Here is a 21618-nt window from a genome sequence, read left to right as displayed (position 1 = left end):
CCCTAATGATGTGAGCAGGTGTAAGGGGGTGCTGTCTTGGTGGCACAAGGCAGCTGCTCAAGGGCAGCTCTCAGCAATGGGATCCTTACTGTGGAATATTATGGGAAATTTAAAATACAACACATGTTTTGTTTTGAGGGGTGAAGTTTGCTCTGTGCTGTTTATTTGTTGTTGCCAGAGGAGGTGGTTAAATGCACGGCCAGCAGCAACTTCCTTTTTGCAACCTGGTGTCATGTGAAAAAGAGATTGAAGTGATATGTCTGATCTGTGTCAGATTCTCACAAATGGTGTCAAAAAACAGATGAAAAGTTTCTGTAGTTTGTTGTGGAGCAACAAAGCAACTCAGATGTTCCATAAGCTGAGCAGGATGCCTGTGGCACCTCTAGGACAATCCTGCAGCAGGACAATGATGCTGTGCCACAGCCTTATTCCCAATCAGTGCTGTCCCCTCATAAAGACAGGCTGTACCTTCCAGGGAGCACAGATTCAATAAAGCAGATTTTGCATGGGCTTCTGACTCTTAGTTGCTTGAGAAAGTTCCAATGCTGGTAAAGCACTGCTTGGGATCAGTTTCTCTGCAGTCAAACTGGAGAGATTTGCTGCCAGTTCTGTACAGGTTTGGAAGGTTACCTTACACCAAAAAGGTGAGTGAAGCACCTAAACAATGCCAGGCTTGGTGACGTGCTTGGATGTGTTTTATAACCGCAAACCTGAAATTACTCTGGACTTTAAAGCCCTTCCTAATCTTCTAACAGCTGATCATAGGAGGCCTGGATAAGATAGACCTGAATGACTGGAAGTCCAACACACGCCTAAAGCACTGCATGGCTGACAGCAACATTGTCAAGTGGTTCTGGCAAGCAGTGGAAACGTTTGATGAGGAAAGAAGGGCAAGGCTGCTGCAGTTCGTGACGGGCTCGACGCGTGTCCCACTTCAAGGTTTCAAGGCTTTACAAGGTGACTGATGTGGAGGCTGAGTTAATCTGTGCTTGGAGAAAGGGATAAAAGTGGTGTGGCACTTACAGGCCCCTTGTAAAATATCAGCATATGACTGGATAAGTCAAGCACTTGCAGACTTCAGAGCTTGAGAGCTGTTTTACATTTGTCAGCAGCTCAGCTGCTGCTGAACACTTTGGCTGTTGCTGATGGTGATGGAAGCTGGTGGATCTGTTACTGTGCAGTGCTGTGACTGCTGTCAATTTTGGCTCGTCAGTCTCCTGCAGCTCTGTGCTCTGAGGTTCAAATCATTCCGTGCAAATGTGCACAGGGATATATGGCTGACTGAAGAACTTTTCCATGTGAGAATTGTATTCCCCTCAGTTCAGCAACAAACCATTAGGCTTTAAAGCAAATTTCTGAAAATTGCAGGTTTTTATCAAAAATGTGGCAGTGTCCTTGGCTGTTCTGATCTCCTGATCACATTAGTTGGCTGACAGTAAATTGATGTTCAAAATTAAAATACTAGTTCTATTTTACAAGGAAAACCTTCATGCACTTAAGTATTTTCATTTTTGATGGTGCAGCTTCATTAATATCAAATTTAGCAGCTTTCCAAAATACCAGTCTGTAAAATGATTGTCACAAACAGCCCTATCTCTTCTGCCATCCCTTCATCAGCTGCAAATATCTCTACAGATTTAGCCTAGGACATACTTAGGCTTGCAGCTGGAGCTGTAATTTCCTCTCTTGCCTTTTTATACTCAGCAAAATGTGTGTGTGTGAATGATGCTTTGTTGAAGTGCATTAACTAGAATGTCTGTCTAAGGTTCTACAGGCGCTGCAGGACCCAGACTGTTTACCATCCATTTAATAGATGCAAACACAGACAACCTTCCAAAAGCTCACACTTGGTAAGATGGAAACACTCTGCTTCCTCTCCCTTTGTCTTGATTTAAAGGAGTCATCTCTGTCCTGGGCAGGGGTTAGGGATGTGATACACATGGATGACTCCAAGAGTGCTCTGTTAGCTTGGATATATCTGTACTCTGCAGCCAGCAAAATAATTTGCCTTTCTTAAAGCTTGTCTTCTATACTACCTGTGGTTTTCATTTATTCCAGAGGTGATTATTCTGGGTAGTGAGACATTTGTAAGTTTATTTCTTTATTTCTTCATTACAAAGAAGTGTTGTCAGATGTCGAATGTTGCAAGCTCATGCTGTTGCTGCAGTATAGGCATAGCCTGAGCCCTGCACGGAAATCTCACTCCATCAGGGGCAGGAAATGGTGTCAGCAGCAGCAGACTGTCTGCAGGCAGGGCAGGGAGTGGGCTTGCCTGATGTGTTGCTTTTTCTTTGCAAGTCTCCTGCATCTTCCTCTTCCTCCTCCTCATCCCAAACGCTGCCCTATTAAGCTGTGCATTCCTGCTGTAGAAATAGCTGGTTTTCATCTTGTCTCCTTTGGCCACTGAGACAGCTGAGAGTTTTTACAATTTCTATCTGTGTGTAACCTCTTTGCATTTCTCCCCAAGAAGCACCTCAGATCCATCAGTGTTTTGTTCCTTTCCCTGCAGCTTTAACCGGATCGACATTCCGCCTTATGAGTCATACGAGAAGCTTTATGAGAAGCTGTTGACAGCTGTGGAAGAGACGTGTGGCTTTGCTGTGGAATGAAAAAGCAACCAAAGGAAACAGATGCTAGCTCATGGACCACCAAATCAAAAGCTAGAAGAAGCTTGCTGTGAACTTCCTGCTAAGCTGTCTGAAACATCTGAACTCTGACAACTTAGAGATGAGGCTGTTTCCCTTAGGTCGCTGGTGGATTTGGGGGGGAGGGTCGGGGCTTTTCTTGGTGGTTCCCAACTCTATTTTCTCCCCTTTGTTACAATAACCCCTTCCCTCTTCTTCTATCCCCCCTGAAATGCAGCCAAATTCAGCATTTGGCTTTGGTTACACAGGATATTCTGCTAGATTTGTAACACATATTGTGATAGGGTCAGCGACCTGTGGGGCTTTTTTAATAGGAGAATCAAAGTGTATTTGAGAATGAGCTTAATTTGCTGAGGACTTGAAACTGGTATGCACCTGGTTAGTCTGTCTTAAATCAAGGTTGAGCCTTTGTAGAATCCAGCAGGTGCAGAGTGTCTGACTGGCACCAGAATTTGCATTGCACATTTTAAACATCTGTTTAAAAAGTAAACTTCTAGCAGAAAATACCTCCATATGAACACTTAACTGAAAGGTAAAGAAATCCAAGTTCTGCCTTAGCAGGAAGCTCCCAGTGGAAGCTGTGGCTCACCTTAAGAAAAGTGAAGGAATCTGGGACAGCTTAAACGGTATTGTATGATTTCTTTTTGGTTGTCCTGGCTGAAATCTAATTGTTTTGCACGTGAAAACAATTCTTTCCTCCAGCAGAATTACTTTCCATCGTTTGTTCGGATGTGAGTACCTTGCAGAGAAGCCTTGTGAGGAGAAGACAGAGGATGAAGATCCATTCAATCCCAAAGCTGTGATTTCTGTGCCACTGTTTTACCCAAGATGTGTTTGTGTGACTTTAAATTCTAAGACTCACATGGAAATCACTAAAAGTCAAGTTAACAGAACAAACTCCTGCTTCAAATTTTTTGGCCTTGGGAAAGATTTATTTGGAGATTGAGGTGAAAGGGGAACTGCATAGTGAATACATTCTAAATGTTACAGAAAGCTATTGGAACAATTTATGACTTCAGTTATGTAGGGATGAAAATTTCTCCAGAGAGCCATAAGGCTATTTTTTCCAATATCTGAAACTAATATTAAAAGGTTTGTTCTCTAACACAGGGGAAACAAAAGCAAATCCAATACATGAATGTCTTGATTTGAAACACAGGTGTCTGCTGAGGAAGGCAGGAGCCTCCCTTGTAATGGAAAATGTAAACCCCTTCCCTCCAAATTATTACAATTTTAAAATTAAGGGGCTTTCAGACAAAGATATGAGAAATAGGAATAATGGCTCTTTACTAGTATATATAACAAGGCAATAATACAGAAACACTGGCTTAAAGTGACAGAGTCAGGCTGGGAGCTGACACCCTGTTGGCCAGGGTGGTGGTGGCAGCCCCAGTCAGTGGTGGCTGCAGTCCTGATGAAGTGATAGATGTGGTTCTGTTGAAGCAGGGATCCTGTAGAAGGGTCTGGTCCTCCTCTGAAGGTCTCCAGTGGTGGTTATGTAGCTCTTGTCCTCTGGGAATGCAGTAGGTAAGGGCTGTGCTGTTCCCAATCTCAGATTATATCCAGGTAGGAATGTTTGGTTCCTCCCCCTGGGTGGAGCATCTCACCATGGGATAATGTGATTTTGTCAGTCATGCATTGAGGCTCCAAGGCCCTTTAGCAGAAGATAATTCCTCCAGAGGGAGTTATCAGGGATGTGTCATGGAAGAGATAAAGAGCACTGCCCCACTTGTTTTTAACAGATTGTGATAGAGTACATACTTTTGGTTACATCTTACATTGTAACCTAAGACACTGAATCACTAACATTTTTCCAGTTGGCACACCAAGATGAGACAGTATTTTAACAAATAACATGGCTTCAGAGAGACCCAGTTATCTATCAAACATGTCTAAACTTAAGCAGACTTGCTTGTATAGGATTTTTTTTTCTTTGGCAAGCCTGATTTTTAGGGAGATTCATGACTGAACCACTTAACAGATGTTACATTAATGGAATAATGGAATAGTGCATTGAAATTCAGCTGTGGGTAAGAGACTGTCCTTAGGAGATGTCTACTGGAATACTTCTATTTTGTTTTTTTATTTAATTGCATTTGGTAATAGCTTTAAACTGTGATAGGACAGAAAGTAGACACTTGTCAAAACCTGGCATCTTTCTCTGTTTTGTTTGTTTGTGGTTTTCTTTTTGCCATTGACCATAATTCTTGTGATTTGTTGTCGGGAGTCGCATGGGAGGTGTAAAATTGTACCATATTGTGAGATTTGCACAGGGTGGCTAAAGATGCTCATCCTGCAGGACTGTACAGGAGAGGATGTTCAGCCCCCTGTTCTGTGGGGATCTTTTGGCACTTGGAGCCCAGTTTCTGCAGTTCTGGTTGTTGGGATGTGCAGCAGTTGGCAGACAGCATCCCTGCAGTCCCAGGCTGAGTAGCAGAGTCCCCACAACCCTGGATTTTCCAAATTGCTTTGAAGTCAAACCTGTTCATAGAGTGTATTTAATCCTTTCAGTACGTTTGAATGTGCAATAAACCAGTCAGATAGGAAAAATGCAAAATAGATTATTGCCCAAAAGCTTTGCATGCAATCTCATGTGGATTTTTCACTAAAAGAAGTGTAAAAAAAACCCCAAAAACCCAGATACTAAAGCCCACCCCTAATAAAAATCCTGTCACACCTGCAGCACAACTGGCTCAATACAAACCAAGTGAGGTGAAGGGAAAGGCCCCTGATTTGGAGATCTGTAGGTCAAGTAGCTTTATGTCAACAACCCAGTTGACATAAGATAGTTCCTAATGTCTTTGCTAGGTCAGTGTTTTATTGAATGCACAAAATAAGAATAGGCAAGGATTGTTGTTTGGAAAAGTCTCTGTTTTTTGCTGTATTTAAAAGCCCTTGTCAAGGTACCTCCTCCGTGCTGACAGTAACAAGAATAGGGCACTGTCTTTTAAATTATTTCAGTTCTCTTTTCAACAGCTTCACCACCTCTCCCATCGTGTTGTCTTTGCAATTTTGTGCCACTTCAGTGACGACAGAGACATTTTTTGTCTTGTTCTGTACGTGCATTTGAGGCAGGCCTTAAAGCTGGTTGGGTGGATGGAGGAACAGCAAGAAGTGAGGCAGAATGGCTTTGGAACCATGGCCTGTTCTTGCAAGGCCAGGGAAGGACAAAATGCCAGCAGGAGTTAGCTTGGCTTGAGCCAGTGGCTCTCAGAGGTCTGGGATAACCTCAGCTGTCCGAATTTGTGTGTCCATCCCCACTCTCTCTGCCAGCACTTGAACTCGGTTGTTACTCTCAAACTTGCCCAAAGAAAACCATGGAGTCCCGTGTTGGTGTTGCCATTCCACGTTCCAGCGCCGAAACTCTTGGGTGTGACCCGGAGGGAAGATGAGGCACAGCAAGGTGGGTGTCCCTGCTGTGCCACACAAACCCCTCTGCTGCAGCTGGTGCTGCTCCTCAGCCTCTACTCTACGCTCAGGGATGTAGGAAACCACCACTCTGCTCGTGTGCTCCAGCAGGAACCAAGCAGACTGTTGGGTGGATGGGTGTGAGTGTTCTCTTGGGCATTATGTTAGACGAGACCCTGCTCCTAAAAGGCTGCTCCAAGCTCCAGGCGGTGCCATCAGCTCAGCAGTGTGTCCTCAGTTCAAGTGGAGGTGGTTGTAAAATCCAACAGGTTTTGTAAATTACTGATCCAGCCACCAGGCCAGGTTCAGGGCTGTGTGGCACAGCAAATTCCCAGAAACACAGTATGGATCTGGTTTTAATCTGTTAAGGTTTTTTTTTGTTGTTATTGTTGTTGTTGTTCCTCAACCACTTTATAATGTATTTTTTTAATTTATTATTTTGTAATGTCATGTTTAAGTATTGCTGCTATCCTTGTTATTCTTCCCACTGTTTTTATTGCAGATTTATTTTGTGGAAGTTGTACACTAATGTTTCATTTTATGTCTAAATCAAAGTATTTAAGGAAATACTAGTTCTATTTAATGTGGTTATGGAACCAGCTGGAATAAACAGTGATTGTATAGTAGGCTGGACCCAGGAGGTCATGTTCATTTTTGTTACATATGCAATAAACTCACAACTTTAAACTCTTGGTAGCTACTGTTTTGTTTGTTAAAATATTTGTGGGAATCAGAGGAAAAGAGTGGACAAAGTATTGAAATGCAACAGATTTAATAGATCTATAAGGACTGCCCAGATGAAAGTCCTCCTCTGCAGGGAGAATACTTTGTTTCATTAATTCACCTTAATCTTTTCCCCTTCTTATCTCATTATTTGTCCTGATAATTTGCAAAACCTCAGTTTGCAGAAAGAAATTATAATTTCCCCCTTAATGAAAGCTGGAGAAAGATTCACTAATGTTGATGAATCCTTGCTGTCCTGTTTATTTGGTTTTTCCCCCTAATTATGCTGCTTTACAAGTGGAGAAGGACAGGAGAAAGTCCAAGGAGGGTGTTCAGTGTTGGTGTGTGCTGCAGCAGTGCCTTCCCTTCCTGATGCTGAAAGCTGGGGTTTCTTCTGGCCAGAATTTGGTTTAATAAATAAGTAAACAAGGAAGGACTGCAAATAAAATGCTTTTTATTCTTTGAGTAATTTCACAGTATGAACAAATGACGGGGGAGCTGCTGCAGCCCACCCCTCATGTCAGCCAGCAGCAGGGACTGAACGATTTCATTCCCTGGAGCAGGAAATCGTGTCACCCCTTCAGTGCTCTGTCACACACTGACACCACTGTTTCTCTTTAATAACTACTTTCTGTGAAATTTTCCTGATTTCTGCTTTCCTTTTGGTGCTAAGAGAGAAGAGGATCCTTGTAGCCTGCTCCAGAGGAATCCTGTGCAGGTGTCCTGGACCCACTTCCCCATTGCTGAGCCCCCCAAAAGTTCCGTGCTGTCCACCCCCATTGCTGACCCCCCCAAAAGTTCCATTCTGCCCCCCCCCGGCCCCCCTACCCATTGCTGACCCCCCAAAAAGTTCAGTTCTGCCCCCGCGACCCCGAGCCCCCCAAAAAGTTCCGTTCTGTCCCCCCCGGCCCCGCCCCTCACGCACGTGCGGCCCTGGCCACGCCCCCTGGTCCCGCCCCCTCCCCCGGGAGCACCGCCCGCCCGGCAGGGGGCGTCCCGCGCCGCTGCCCGCCCGCCCCCTGTGTCTCTATGGTAGGTTGGCCGGGCCGGGCCCGCTCGCGCCGCCCGTCCCCGCGCGCCGCTCTGTCCCTCCCTGGCCGTGTCTCTATGGTGCGGGGCTGCGCGGTCACGTGGCGCGGGCCGGGCGGAAGCGGCGGGAGCGGCGGTTAAATGAAGCGGGGCCGGAGGGGCGGCGGGGCCGCTGAGTGCCGGGGTGACCCCTCCGTCCCGCGGAGCCGGTGAGTGCCGGGACAGCCCTGCCGCCCCACGGGGCGTCCCTGGGCCTCGCCGGACCCCTCGCTGCGGGGTCGGGCGCTGCTCCCGGCTGGGCCTGTCCTCAGGGACGGGTCGTTCTCCGCCCTCTCCCCGCGTCCCCTCAGGGCCCGGTGTCCGTTCCATCCGTTCCTTTTCCCCCGCGTCCCTTCAGGGCCGGCCCTTCCCCTCTCTTCCCGTCAGGGACGGGTCGTTCCCCCGTAGCGCTTCCCTTCAGGGACGGGTCCCTCGCGTCGCCGTCCCCGTGTCCGTCCTCCCGTTCCCCTCCACGTTCATTTAGGGCCGAGTCCTTTCTCGCTGTCCCTCAGGATCGGGGACACCCCCTACCCCTCTGGCTCCCCTCAGGGCTGGGTCCTTTCCCTCCGCCCTCCATCGCCCCAGGGCCGCTCCTTTCTCTCCCTTCCCGGGGCCAGGGGGTCCCTTCACCGCCCCCGTGTCCCCCGCTGCTCCCGGGGCTCCTCAGGGCTGTGCCGGTACCCTGGGCCGGGGTTTGGAGTCGGGGACAAGCTGGAACTGGTGGGCAGAGGAAGGTAAAAGATATTTCTCTTCTGACCCCTGTTTAGTGTGGGAGCACTCGGTGCTGTTGGGACATCTCGACGTTTCAGGTATCTGCTGTGGGAGCTGCTGCAGGAAAGAAACCCCAAACACAGCTGTCCTCGGAGCTGAGGGATCAGTGTAAGAGATACTCCTCTTCCTCCTCTTCTTTCCCTTCTCTATTGATCCAAGTGCCAGCCAGCCGTGGTGGGGCACAGCCTGGGAGTGTTAATGTACACTGCGTTTATGGAATGAGCTTTTCTGCCCCTGGAGCTGACCTTGTTCCCCCAGATGGCTGCAGGCAGGTTGGGATCCCACCCAAGTCTGAGCTGTGGGGAACTCAGGCATGTGTGTGTGAAGAGAGGGGTGTGAGCTGGCCTGGGGCAGTGCTGTGGGGTGGGCAAAATGCAGATTGGCTTAAAGAGCCATCCCATGGATCCCTGGCTTTGCAGCTGTGCTGGCTGGATCCCCGGGTGGGTAACGGCTGCTTGCACCTGCCAGCCCAGCCTGGGGAGTTTTTCCTTTCATCTCACCTGTGCTTTATGACCTGGAGTGTTGTCTTTGTCTGTCCTCCAACACTTTACTTTAGACTCTTATTGACAGATGCTTATAACAGTTTTCATACAAATAAGTTTAGCTGTTGATGTTTCTGTTCAGTTTCTTACGGTTTGGTCACTGTCCTGAGACCTCTGATGCTTTGAAAGAGAAGAGCTGATATTGCTGCTGTGCACTTTTATTTCCATAATCCAGGCATGGTGCTGAGGGACTAAAGCTTGATGTCCATGAGCTTTTCAGAGTATTCCCTCTTGTGTTTCTTTCCCTGTGGAACAGGCAGCAGTTCTGGAAGGTGCCTTGGTGGCTGAGAGACACAGCCAAAGACCTGTGGGCAGATCTCTGCTTCTCTGTTCTGTCTCTGTGGAGGTTGATTCCTCTTTTTTAACAATTTCTGCTCTCCCACCTGATGCACTTTGGAGCTCTTGCAGGTTTCCAGTGGTAGCAGTGGAGGGCAAGGCAGGTGTCCCCCATCAGACATTCAGACTGGCCTTTGCAGGCTCAGCTAATGTGGCCTCTCCTGCTTTCAGAGAGGATGGCATGAGGGTTTTTCCTCCAGCAACCTGTTTGGAAGGTGAGGCAGGGAATCTGAGACCATCACTCTGCAGATCCAAACCTTGAGCAGCCTCTGGTACATCCCTGAACAGGTACAGGGCCTGTGCTGCTCAAACCATGAGGTAGCACCCACTTTGGTTAGGACTGGGAGGATTCCAGGCACAGCTTTTAATTCCAGAACTCTGGGATTTACAGCTTTAATATGTGCTTTTAATTTTTAGGATGAATACTGTGCAAAAATTCCACTGCCTTACATCAGGCTTTGTGCAATTGTAAACACGTTAATAGATTTCATGTGCTGGGTGTCTTGGTGGTGTGACTGCATGTTAATAAACAATCATCTTGACAGGAGTTTGTGCCTGGAACACCAAGACTTGGGAAGGGACTCAGACAGATTTCCTGAAGCTCTGTAGACATTCAGCCTGCTTGGAGGTGCTGCACTGTGGTGACAGGCTTGCTTCCATCTCTTTTTTTGCTTCCTAGGATGTTTTCCTTCTGGTTGGTCTGGCTGCAGGCAGTCAGGGCAGGAGCAGCAGTTCCTAGAAGGGCACTTGGGGCAGGTGTTCCTGGTGATAAGGTGCAGGATTCCAGGATTCTGGATTCCAGCAGGGTGCTGGCAGCTCGTTCCTGGCCTGGAGTTTCAGGAGCTGCCTCGGAAATCCAAATTCCGGGGCAGACCAGTGCTTTGTCTGCCTGAGAATGCAGTGGGCGTTCCTGCTGCTGCCGAGCCTTGTGCTTTGAAATTGGACACAAATCACTGCAAAGTCCTGTGGCAAGGATAGGTGGGGCAAACACACAATTCCTGCGCAGCTGGAGAGAGGCAGGAAGCATTTCCCAGGGGCCAGGAGCTGATTAACAACCTGGAGTAGCACAAACCCAAGTGCAAGAGACGTGGAGCCCTTCGGGTGTTGTTTAGTGCCTGCTGGAAGAAGCTCCCATTCATTAATTTGGAATGGGTGTCTTATTTTTATTTATATCTTTCTAAAGCCATTGTGAGTGGTTTGCTGTGTCTGAGTGCCAGCAGTGCTGGCTGTTGGGGCTTGCCACTGGCTGCATTCTTTCTGGGACAGTCAGAACTGCACCAGTCATTGAAAGTTTGGAGTTGTTTTCTTTTTTTGTTTTTTGCAGATGGATTTGATCTGGAGATATTTTAAGACTCCCTTTAAATTATTGAATTTGGACATCATTGTAACTGCTTAAAGATGAGGCATTAATGGTCTCCAAAGCCTGTGTGTGCACTGAAGTGATGGTGGGGTTTAGAGCTGCTTCATGTAACTGGGATTACTCCCAGCAGCACCAATCCCAGTGGGACAGGTGCCTTTCTAAACACAGCAGAAGGTGTGAAACACACAGCTGCCTGGGACAGCAGCTGTCTCCCAGGAGATAAGGTCATTTGTGTACAGCCTGGGAGTTCCTGTGTTTGAAATGGAGCTGAAAAATGGGCTGGCCAACATTATTCCAGAGTAGTTTTGTTTTTAAGGAGGTTACTGGAAGTGGGAGATGGGGGAAATTGGGGAGGGGTAGGTAGAGGAAGCAGGAAAAGAGGGGAGAAAAAAGCCACTTAGCAGTGTCCTGGTGGCTGGAGTAAGTTATGTTTGTCAAACATAGTGCTAAGATGAGAGATAATAAGGAGTGTCTCACTGAGCTGGGATAATCTCATTCTCACCAGCCTTTGTGTCACTTTTATAGAATTTCAAGTTTATTTTGGACTATCTTGGGAGTGATGTTTTTCCTCTGGGTCAGTGCTTAAGGGCTTGCAATGGTTCTAAATTCATAACAATCCTTGAGAAAGCTTAATTCCTGAGGATGGGAAATGATATTCCTTCTGAATGACACCTCTCTCCTAATTACCAGCCCTGCTGTGGTTCCCTGCCTGTGTTCATGGGGGGACTGTCAGTGCCTGATTAAGTGGAAAAACCATTGGGCTTTAGGGGAGGATTTCACTGTGGGGCAGCTGCTACCCCGAGCCACGCTGTCACCTCACAGTGCTCCTGACCCAGGTCAGAGGAATTTAAATTAAACATCTGCATTCCTCCCTGGCTTTAGGGTGCCCCACTCCTGTGCTGGTGGTGCCCAGCTGCTCCCAGGGTGAGTTTTGGAGGCTGTGGTTGCCCCTTGGAATGAGAAGTGAAGTTGATGAGCTGAAATAAAACTGGGAGTGTTTGTGGGTGGCAGGGTGGCCTGAAATGCTTTCAGTGGTGTTGCTCCCTCAGCCTGCTCTCCCTGCAAGGAGGCCAAGCTGCTGTTTGCATTATTCAGAGGAACATTTGGATGGGATCTGTAGAGGCACCACGTGATGCTGCTCTGCAGCACAAGGTGGTTGGGATCTGCACTGGCTGGAATCTCTCTTTGGGTGAATATAAGAATGAAAAATGGCCTCAAGTAATATGTTTTGTCCAAAGCACTCCTTGCACAAGGCCTCTGTACTGCTTTATCCAGACTGACATGCTCTTACCAAGCTGTGGGCACTGCTCCTGTTATTCCTTGGAGGAAAGCAAGCAGGGTTTGGCTTTTTACAGCCCTTGCAAAACCAGAGTGAGGAACAGATTTACACTTCCACTTCCAAATCCCGTCCCAGAGACATGATGTGTTTTTGTGTGATGGATGGGGAAGGAAAACCTCTCCCTGGTGCTTCTTGCAGATCATTTCTGCTTGAAGGCCAGTCTTGGAAGGAGCACTGGCCCCTGTACCCCTGGCAAGTACAACTCTGTTGGGCAAACACATTTCAGGGGGTTGGCAGAGGGAAGGGACAGCAGTGCTGACAAGCTGCCTGCAGCACAGCCACGGTGCTGCTGAGGACTTTCCTCCTCTCCCTGCTCTGCTGTCATGTGCTGCAATGCAATTTGAGGGAGATGACAGCAGCAGCATAATGGGGAGGCAGGAAAAGCAGCTCTTTCTTTCCTTTCAGGAAAGCAGCAGGGTAGGGCATTTAATGCCTCCTGTGCTGCTGGGATTTCCAGCTACGGATGAGCAAGAGCTGGGAGCAGTAACTTGGCTAATGTAAATAGTTCCTTGTGGATTGTTAAAGCAGGATCCTTTTGTGGTGGAGCTTCATTGTGTATCAACTGGGAGGTGCCCTTGGATCTGCCAGGGCTAGCACAGAGCAGCTCACAGGCTGGAAGCACCTCTGCCTTGGACACAGTGTCTGGGGAGTGCTCTCAGCTCAATGGGTTGTGTTTATTTAGTAATTTGTGGCTTTTTTACTGTCACTCCAGCCCAGCTAGTTAAATAATCTGTCTGACAGTGCAAACCCAGGAAGGGAATTTCTGTTCTGCTGTGAGGACTCACCCAGTGTTGGACACGGGTGTGTTGACCAAGGGTGGGCACAGATTCACTGCCTGTAACAGGCTGTCCTGAAGTGCTCTGAGTGCAGCCTGTAACCCCCTGGTTTTGTAGTCCTGTGTCTGTGAAATGTTGGTTTGCCTTGGCATTAATGGGTGGTACAGTCTCATTAATCTACAGGACTGTGGACCTGGAGAGTTAACGTGCAGCTCCTCTTTTCTCCCTTTTTAGCTCATCATTCATTCATTTGTGAACTTTAGTAGTCTCAGAAGGGATTCATGCTGCATGTGGAGCATCTCTAAATCCAGCCACCATCTAATTTCACTGTTTTCTGTTCTGATGCAGTGGTATTTACCTCAAATGCAGCCTCTTTGCTTTTCTGCTATTTTAACATGCTCAGACTCCACAGTGGCCACTGCCACGTGACGTGGGTGAGGTCAGGCTGGACAACTGTCATGAGCCTGGAAGGCTGCTCTGGCTTTTCACTGCTGGGAGCTGGGCTGGAATTGGCTGCAAGGCTCCACGTGGCTGTAAACAAAACTAAAACTAAACCCACTTTTACAAAGGCTGTGCTGCCTGTCTGGAAAATCTTTTGACAAGTGGTCATCTGTGGTGCTGGAGCAGTAAGGAGGTAGTTCAGTTCTTCTGTGACAATGCTCCTCCTGCAGCACTTGTTGGGTGCAAGAGGCAGCTTATTTTTTACTCTTTCCAGCAGAAATTGGTGCAGAGCATGGATTTGTAGCTCAGGTGTTGGTGCCTGTCTTACAAGGGTTCTGTTGGTATTTTACTCTGAGAGGTAAGGCCATTTAAGACTTATCACTGTGAGCTTGGCCTGTTGGCCCAGTCTGGCTCTAAACTGGCTTTTGTGTATATTTAAACCCTTAATTGATTGTGTAAAAGCATCTTTGAAAGTGCCTGACCTTGCAGGAGGAGCACATGTAATTTGAGTGGTAGGGATAGGCTGTGGCTGTATCAGCTTAAGCTGCAGTTTGAGATCTTCCTCCTTCTTGCATTTTATTTTACCACCTTAATTCTGTTCTCCCAATTCCACCATGTGTGGAGGGTGTCTGATCTGAATCCCACAAAAATGTTTTCCAGGGCATTTCCTTTCAAAGCTGTAAGAAGTGCTGGAGGAGCACAGTGTGAGGGGAGGAGAGAAGCTGTGGTGTGGGAACATGAGTATCCTGAACAGGTATTGAAGTGAAACCCTTCTGAGCATGAAGCCCCAGCTTCTGGCTGCTGACCTTTGGAGCTGTGGCAAGTGCAGGTGCTTAATGTGGCCCTAAAAAAGGGCATGGCTGTTGTAACCAGAATATGTGACCTGTGAATCATTCTTTTTGGAAGTCCCTCACTCTGGATGTTTGACACCTGGGAGGGTTGGTGGCAGGCTTTTAAGTCAATAGTTCAGAAAGTGCTGTGCAGATTGACAGGGACCTTCTTTTTGCCAAGGTGGGCTGCTGCAGTAACTCAGATTTTTTTCCCTGTGTGCCACCTCAAGGTCAAGTCTCACCTTTTGTGTTGTCAGCAGCTTTGAGAACGAGGTGAGGTGTGCTGTGCTTGAAAGCAAAGTTTTTTGTGATAAGTTCAGGTCACATTTAAAATAAAATAAAATACAAAAATACCCCCTTCCACATTTTTTTCTTGGTGGTGCATTATGCTTGTAATTTTTTCTGGAGCACAGCTTCCCAGTGCAGCTTGGGTGGTTTCCTGAGTGGCATCCAGGATGCCATCAGAGCCTGTCAGTTCCTTGTGGTTTTCAAGTCCTCTGGCTGCCTCTGGAGCTGAACCTGACTCTGTGTTGGGAGTTTGGTTGGCTAGAGACTGGAAAAATACAAAATAGAAAAAAATACAAAATTAGCCACAAATACCGTGGCTAATTCCAAGTCCTGCACCTGTTAGATAGTGTGTCCTTGGGCCTAGCTGTAGTATGATAACAAACAGTGAAAGAGACATGAGAAAAGAGAGATGTAACCCCCAAAGAATGAAGAAGAGTTCATAGTGTAGTTCAACCAATAGATTGCTTAGCTTACAGAATATTCATAAGCTTATTATTTGCTGTATAAGTGTTTGATACTTTCTTCAATAAACTAGACCTGTGATGAACCAGCTAGTGTCCTAGTCCCCTTCCTTCAACCACTCTGCTTTCCAGCCCTTTTGGTTTTGGTCTGCTTGTCCCTCTGTGCTGCTTTGGACAGCAGTTTGCTGCTTGTGTGCAGCCTGGTTCTCCCTGCTCCCAGTGCCCCTGCACACAGGGCTGTGAGCTGAGCAGGCTCCTGGTTGCTCATCAGTGTGAATGTCAGTGCCACTGCCTGTCCCAGCAATCTTAAATCCTTTATTTCTGTTTCCTCTCCAGTGAAAACAGAGCTAGGATGGGAACCTGAATGCTCCTGAAGACATTGATCCAGCTTGTTAAATAACTACTTAAAAGGTTGCACTTGGATTTCTTTGTTCTGTTAAGCTCTTTAAAGTGGCATTCAGGATGCCTTAAAAAAGAAAAGAAAAAAGGTAGGAAAACTACTGAGGATTTGGAGAGGAAATGCTCTGTCCTTTCTCCTGGAGGGATCTGTGAAGTACAAGTAAGAGAGGAGCACTCTGCTGTATATCCTGGGGCTCACAGGGCATTTCTGCTGCTCTTTTCCACGTGGCTGCTGGGTTTATGGAGAAGAGAAGGCAGCTGCAATTAATGCTGTGTGGAGCTGTGGCAGGTGTGTGCAGCACCTGGGGCTTTGTGGCTCCAGCTCTTTAAACCCACAGGTGACTGAATCCTGGTGCTGATCAAAGCAGCCCCTGGCTGGGAGTTCAGGGAAAGGAAACTGGAAGTAAAACTCACTCTGGAAACAGCAGAACTGCAAATCACATGGTTTCACATGCTCTTCCATTCATCCCCACCCTTAGAGCACAAAATCAGAACAAGTGAGTTCTTCTGAATGCTGGTTTGGGAGCCAGGCTGTGAGCAGAGCAAGGCTGGGTTTGTGTGCAGGTCTGTAGCCAAGTGCTGGGCTGCTGTGTCTGAATTGTTGCATCAATGTGAAATGCCAAGCTGGCACCTGTGCTTGTGATGTGGGAGGGAGGTTTTGGATTTAGGGATTACCCTGGATGATCTTGCACATGCCAGAAGTCTGAGGCAGGCAGAGCACAGCCCTTTACAGGAACTAACTCCAGGAACACCTCCTTCTCTCTCAGAACCTTCATTTTTCACTTCACTCTCAAAATGAGCTGCTCAAGGTAAAGGCATTAACTCTCCAACTAGAATTTGTAGATTTAATTTTTTTTCAGACTCAGCTGGGGGAGGGAGAATGACAGATCCAAAGGTTTCTACCTGTTGTGCAGAGGGTGGGTTTTTGCATGCATCAGAATGAGGAGCCTTGTGCTGCTCAGGGAGATGGGATGATGGAGCTCTGTTATTTGCCAGAGGGACTGGTGGGGGTCCTGGGAAGGCACTGAAGTGTCCACAAGTTGACCTTGATGCCAATCACCAGGGAGTAGCTCAAAGGAATGGGAAACTTTCATTTGTGTTGCCCAGTTTTGGAAACTGAATGCAGCCGTTTCAAAACAGGCTTACATTTAAGGGAGTAGCTCACAGAGCAGATATTCTGCTAGGGAAATGCAAATATTTTGCAGGTTTGGGAAGGAAAACTGGTGCCAATGTATGTGGCCAGCTGTTAGTGAATTAGGTAAAACTGGGTACATTTCCTTCCTCTTGTACTTTGTGTTTCAGATAAAAATGGTGATTGGTACTTCAAACAATTATGATTAATAATTGTGATACTGTGACCTTGATGAAATGAACTGCAAGTAAGGTTGATGAGAAGTCCTGTGATGTACAAAGAGCCAAGATATTTCCTGTAAGTCCTGAGTGGGCTTAGAAAATGGGGGAAAAATCTAGTTGGGGATTTGAAGCCAAGTAATCCCTCAATATCTGCTGGTGATTGCCCCTGAGTAAGCAATTTCCATTGGCCTGGAGCAGTGGCACAGGTGTAGCCTGCCCTGTGTTCATCTGCAGCCTCTCCTGGTGGGCTCTTGGTCCCACTCCTGACTCTGCAGTTCCCATGGTGAGCCTGGGAGGAGAGGGCATCACTCCCTTCAGTGCTTTCCTCCTTGGGTAGGACAGGGTGAGGAGCAGGGAACTTTTGGGAGGTAATTGGAAGCTGTGATTGCTGCCAGACTCATTCCTCATTCCCATCTTCATTCATGACCTGTCCTGGAGCTGCTGGAGCCAGTTCCAGGCTGGTGTGGTTTTGGAAACAGTGGCTGCTCTGCTGGGATACTGAGCTGTGGGTGTTGGGTGTCGTGTCTGTCAGGAGGAGGTGAGCATTCAGGTTTCATTTACTTGCCACAAAATACTTCTTGTGTTATATAATATATTTTGGTGTGGTTAAACAAGTTCTGTGGCTTTCTGCCCTAGAAATGTTACCTGGCTCTTTTTATTGTTCATTTCAGTTTCTGTTCCTTGATTTTTCTCACATCTCAGGAATCCTGTCTTCCCCTTCTCAGAGTGTATGTGTTTAAAATCCTGTGGCAAACCAAGCCAGCTGCTAATGTGGGAAACACTTGGGGAATACTTTATAACTCACCAGCCAGTTCTGTTATTAAATGATTTCAGTTTGGTTGTTTCTCTTCAGCACATGCTACAGGTCCATAAATTGGTGGCAGAGCTGTGTGGATGCTCTTGTCCTGTGTCTGCCCCTGGTGTGGCTCCTGACAGGAGCTTTTGGCCAACACCTGTAGCAGACTGTGCTGCTGAAACCAGGGGGTGTTTCCTGTGAGCCTCTGCCCACACCCTCCTGCCCTCAGAGGCCAGGGTGAGGCTTTTGGGCTGGAATCAATGCTTTTTCCACTTTTCCCAGGCTTGGAACTGAGCAAACCTGCTGGCAGAGGCCCTGCTGCAGCCCCACGTGTTGCCCTCTGGCTCTGGCCCTTTGCAGGGTGTGAGGCAGTGGCAGTAGCTGCCCTGTGCATAGCAAATAGGATTTGTTTGTGCCCAGCAGTTCTTGTTGGGCTTGTGATCAGGGGATTTCTCATTTTCAGTTGGGATGATGCTGTTTAACACGATCAACCACTGTTAAACTCTCCCTGCTTTTGCTCAGTGCCTGTTACAAGGAGCAGCCCCCAGCAAATGGTGAACCCTTTGAAATGTTTTGGTGAAATGCTTGACAGTAAGTCAGGCTGGTTTATTTCCCTTCTGTTGTGCTTTCTTTTATTTTTTTTATTTTTAAAGACTGAATTTTTAGCTTTTCATTTTGGTGGTTGTCACAAGCCCTGCATTATTTAAGTAGCTTGTTTTAGCAGCTTGAAATAAGCCAGAAATTCACCTTGCTCGCAGGCTACCAGCAGACACGTTTGCTGCCCGCAGGCACAAAGTAGGAGTTGATGCTCTTCTGTCAGTGGAGGTGAGCCACAGTGGTGTTCTGTGAGGGGGAGAGGCTAAAACACACTGATTTGATGTTGCTGACATCTCTTTCAAGTTGCTCTTTTTTTGTTTTTCCCTCCCCCCTGTTCATTTGGGATCTCAGTTCCTACCTCCCCTGCTTTCTGTCTAGTCCTGTTGCCTTGAGCTGCAGCCAGACAAGAGCACTTTGAGCCCAGTCCCATCTTGGGTATGTGGGAGTTCAAGATTTCAAGTGCTGTAAATGAGGGGGGAAAACACATTACCCTGTGTTGAGAAGGGGGGCTCTCCCCTTGACTGTCAGTTTGAATTCCAGCACCATCTGAAGATGCTCATCACAGCACAAATGTGGGGTGCAGGGAGCAGATTTGAGTTCTGCTCCAGTTACTGCAGTCCAGAAACGCCTTCATCTATCAGGAGATTAAATATATGCACAGCACCAATGGGGGCTATTTTTAGGTTAAGCTAAAAATACATCATGTGGTGTTTAAAAGGATTTTGAATGGGTTTTGGAAATCCTTGTGTAAGCATTCTGTGTGCTCCTGAGACCTGCTTCACCTCGTAGCAGCTGATCCCTTACCTCATAGTGGTGGTTGGAAGCAGTGGTTTTGTGGATGATATTTTTGCATGTTTGAGGAGCTTGTCCAGGAAGTCCCTGTGACCTCAGCTGTCAGTGTGAGGTCTTGTCACTTCAGAGAACTGCTCAGCCCAAGTCCCTGGTGGGCTCTGCTTTTCCCAGTAGCTGTTCTGGTAATGTGTTCTTCTCTGAGTTCACTGTAGGAAGAACCATCATGGGGAGGATTTTATTGTCTGCACAGTGGAACAGCTGGGCTGTGCTGGTCAGAGGGTGCTGGGCACTGCCCAGGCTCCCCAGGGAGTGTTCACAGCCCCAAGGCTGCCACAGCTCCAGGAGGCTTTGGGACAATGCTCTCAGGCACAGGTGGGATTGTTGGGGTGTCTGTGCAAGGCCAGGAGCTGGGCTCTGATCCTTGTGGGATTGTTGGGGTGTCTGTGCAAGGCCAGGAGCTGGGCTCTGATCCTTGTGGGATTTTGGGGTGTGTGTGCAGGGCCAGGAGCTGGGCTCTGATCCTTGTGGGATTGTTGGGGTGTCTGTGCAGGGCCAGGAGCTGGGCTCTGATCCTTGTGGGATTTTGGGGTGTGTGTGCAGGGCCAGGAGCTGGGCTCTGATCCTTGTGGGATTGTTGGGGTGTCTGTGCAGGGCCAGGAGCTGGGCTCTGATCCTTGTGGGATTTGGGTGTGTGTGCGGGCAGAGCTGGCTCTGATCCTTGTGGATTATTGGGGTGTCTGTGCAGGGCCAGGAGAGCTGGGCTCTGATCCTTGTGGATTTGGGGTGTGTGTGCAGGGCCAGGGGAGCTGGGCTCTGATCCTTGTGGGATTTTGGGGTGTGTGTGCAGGGCCAGGAGCTGGGCTCTGATCCTTGTGGGATTTTGGGGTGTGTGTGCAAGGCCAGGAGCTGGGCTCTGATCCTTGTGGGATTGTTGGGGTGTCTGTGCAAGGCCAGGAGCTGGGCTCTGATCCTTGTGGGATTTTGGGGTGTGTGTGCAGGGCCAGGAGCTGGGCTCTGATCCTTGTGGGATTGTTGGGGTGTGTGTGCAGGGCCAGGAGAGCTGGGCTCTGATCCTTGTGGGATTGTTGGGGTGTCTGTGCAAGGCCAGGAGCTGGGCTCTGATCCTTGTGGGATTGTTGGGGTGTCTGTGCAGGGCCAGGAGCTGGGCTCTGATCCTTGTGGGATTGTTGGGGTGTGTGTGCAGGGCCAGGAGCTGGGCTCTGATCCTTGTGGGTCCCTTCAACTCAGGATATTCTGTGACTGAGTTAGGGAGTAATACAGAGGTGAAATTGGGTGGGACCATGTTTTCAGTGTGGTGGGTCCTCCCTGCACAGTCAGTGGGTGTCTTAGAAGTCATGATGAGAATTTTGTGTCACCTGCATACTGCTATAGGGATTCAAGTCTCAAATCCAGCTTGATGTGCTGTGGTGCAGGTGGGAGCCTTTTAAGAAAAGAAGAAAAATGAAAAAGTTTGGAAAGTGTTTACCTGACTGCTTTGCTGTTAAAACAACTCGAGTTTCCTGTCCTTGACTGCATTGCAGGAAAGCTGATGGGCATGTTAGAGCCTGCTTACAGGTAGCCTTATTCTTTGCCTATAAATAGGCTCTGAAATCACTGAGGTAGTGTGGAATAGCTTCTTTCCATCTGTCTTCCTTGCTTTTTTATTATTGTTTATGTAGGGCAAGACCCCAGGGTGGCTTTGATCTTGTTACTTCACATTCTTGGCGGCCTGGTGCTGTAAACATGAATAAACTTCTTATTCATGCCACTAGATGGAACTGGCCCATGCTTATGGATATTTGTTTAAACTTCAGCTCTGTATTGAGTATTGACAAAATGAATTGCTAGCTCTTGGTGGAAGCTTGGCTTTCACTCTCAAAGCAGGGCTTTATTAAGATGCTTGGGGTTTTATTCAGTCTATTTTGAAGTAGGAAGAATTGCCAGTTCTTTCCAGCCTTGGCTTTTTTTTTTGTTGTTGCCTTGACTATGTATTACAGTTAATGCTGTTTATTATATTCCTGCTTTTAAACCATTTTGGTGGTGTGCATACTTTCTTCTATGGAAGTGCAGATAGTTATTTTTATCCCAAATTTAATTTCAGAATATTCCCTGTACCTCTTTCTCACTGCTGAAGGTGGAAGTGTGCAAGTTCCTCTCTACAGGAGCCAGAGAGGCCCATAGAAAATATGACCTTAGTTTTGTGTCTTATCCATCATTCATGGATCTGAACAGCTGGGGCTTAGCCAGCATTGGACAAAGCACCATTTGAGCTATTTGGGAGAAGATTTTTTTGCTTTTTTGGTGGCTGTGCTGAGCATTTGCAGTGTCACCCCCCTGTGAAGCAGCCAGCCCTGCTGATGCACCACAAGTCCCTGGAGGGGAGAAATATCCAAGCCCTCAGCTTTGCTTGGAGCAGATCTGAGCACACACCTGTCCAGCCCCTGATGCTGCAGGGGCTGGTTTGTGGCTCTCACAAATGTCCTTGTTCCTCCCAGGCAGTCTCACAGTGATCCTTTGCTGGGTTTGCTTGGTGCCCTTGGCCACACTGGGCCTGCCCTGCTTCCATTTCTCCACCTTTTAAATGACAAGAAGTGAATTGATTTTGTTTGCTAAAGGAGTCAGGCAGCTAAGGATGGAAAAGTGCTGTGCAGGGCTGGGTGATTGCTGTGCACAAATACCAGGGAAAATACAGC

The 21618-nt window shown here is 47.7% G+C and overlaps 2 protein-coding genes across 8 annotated transcripts in view; both read left to right on the top strand.

The window, feature by feature from the left end:
• The window catches only part of SMURF1 (SMAD specific E3 ubiquitin protein ligase 1), a 49467-nt gene extending 42718 nt beyond the window's left edge, over positions 1-6749 (top strand). For 2 of the 4 annotated variants that reach the window (XM_064726214.1, XM_064726212.1), the window contains exons 16-18: positions 756-957; positions 1775-1850; positions 2510-6749. In XM_064726214.1, the coding sequence (XP_064582284.1) occupies positions 756-957; positions 1775-1850; positions 2510-2609 (378 nt within the window). In that variant the 3' untranslated portion in view covers positions 2610-6749. Of the gene's footprint in view, positions 1-755; positions 958-1765; positions 1851-2509 lie in introns of all 4 variants that reach the window. The other 2 variants (XM_064726213.1, XM_064726211.1) reach the window with 1 other exon arrangement.
• Positions 6750-7823: 1074 nt separating this feature from the next.
• The window catches only part of RNF216 (ring finger protein 216), a 77991-nt gene continuing 64196 nt past the window's right edge, over positions 7824-21618 (top strand). Inside the window, exons 1-2 of one of the 4 annotated variants that reach the window (XM_064726207.1) lie at positions 7824-8014; positions 8612-8723. The gene's annotated coding sequence lies outside the window, so the exon portion shown is untranslated. Of the gene's footprint in view, positions 8015-8611; positions 8724-9762; positions 9782-15457; positions 15477-16177; positions 16197-21618 lie in introns of those variants that run through there. The other 3 variants (XM_064726209.1, XM_064726208.1, XM_064726210.1) reach the window with 3 other exon arrangements.

Source organism: Zonotrichia leucophrys, chromosome 14 (genome assembly GCF_028769735.1).
Source record: "Zonotrichia leucophrys gambelii isolate GWCS_2022_RI chromosome 14, RI_Zleu_2.0, whole genome shotgun sequence".
Classification (NCBI taxonomy): domain Eukaryota; kingdom Metazoa; phylum Chordata; class Aves; order Passeriformes; family Passerellidae; genus Zonotrichia; species Zonotrichia leucophrys.
Note: the sequence above shows the minus strand (reverse complement) of the source record. Positions and strands in the feature narration are given on the sequence as shown.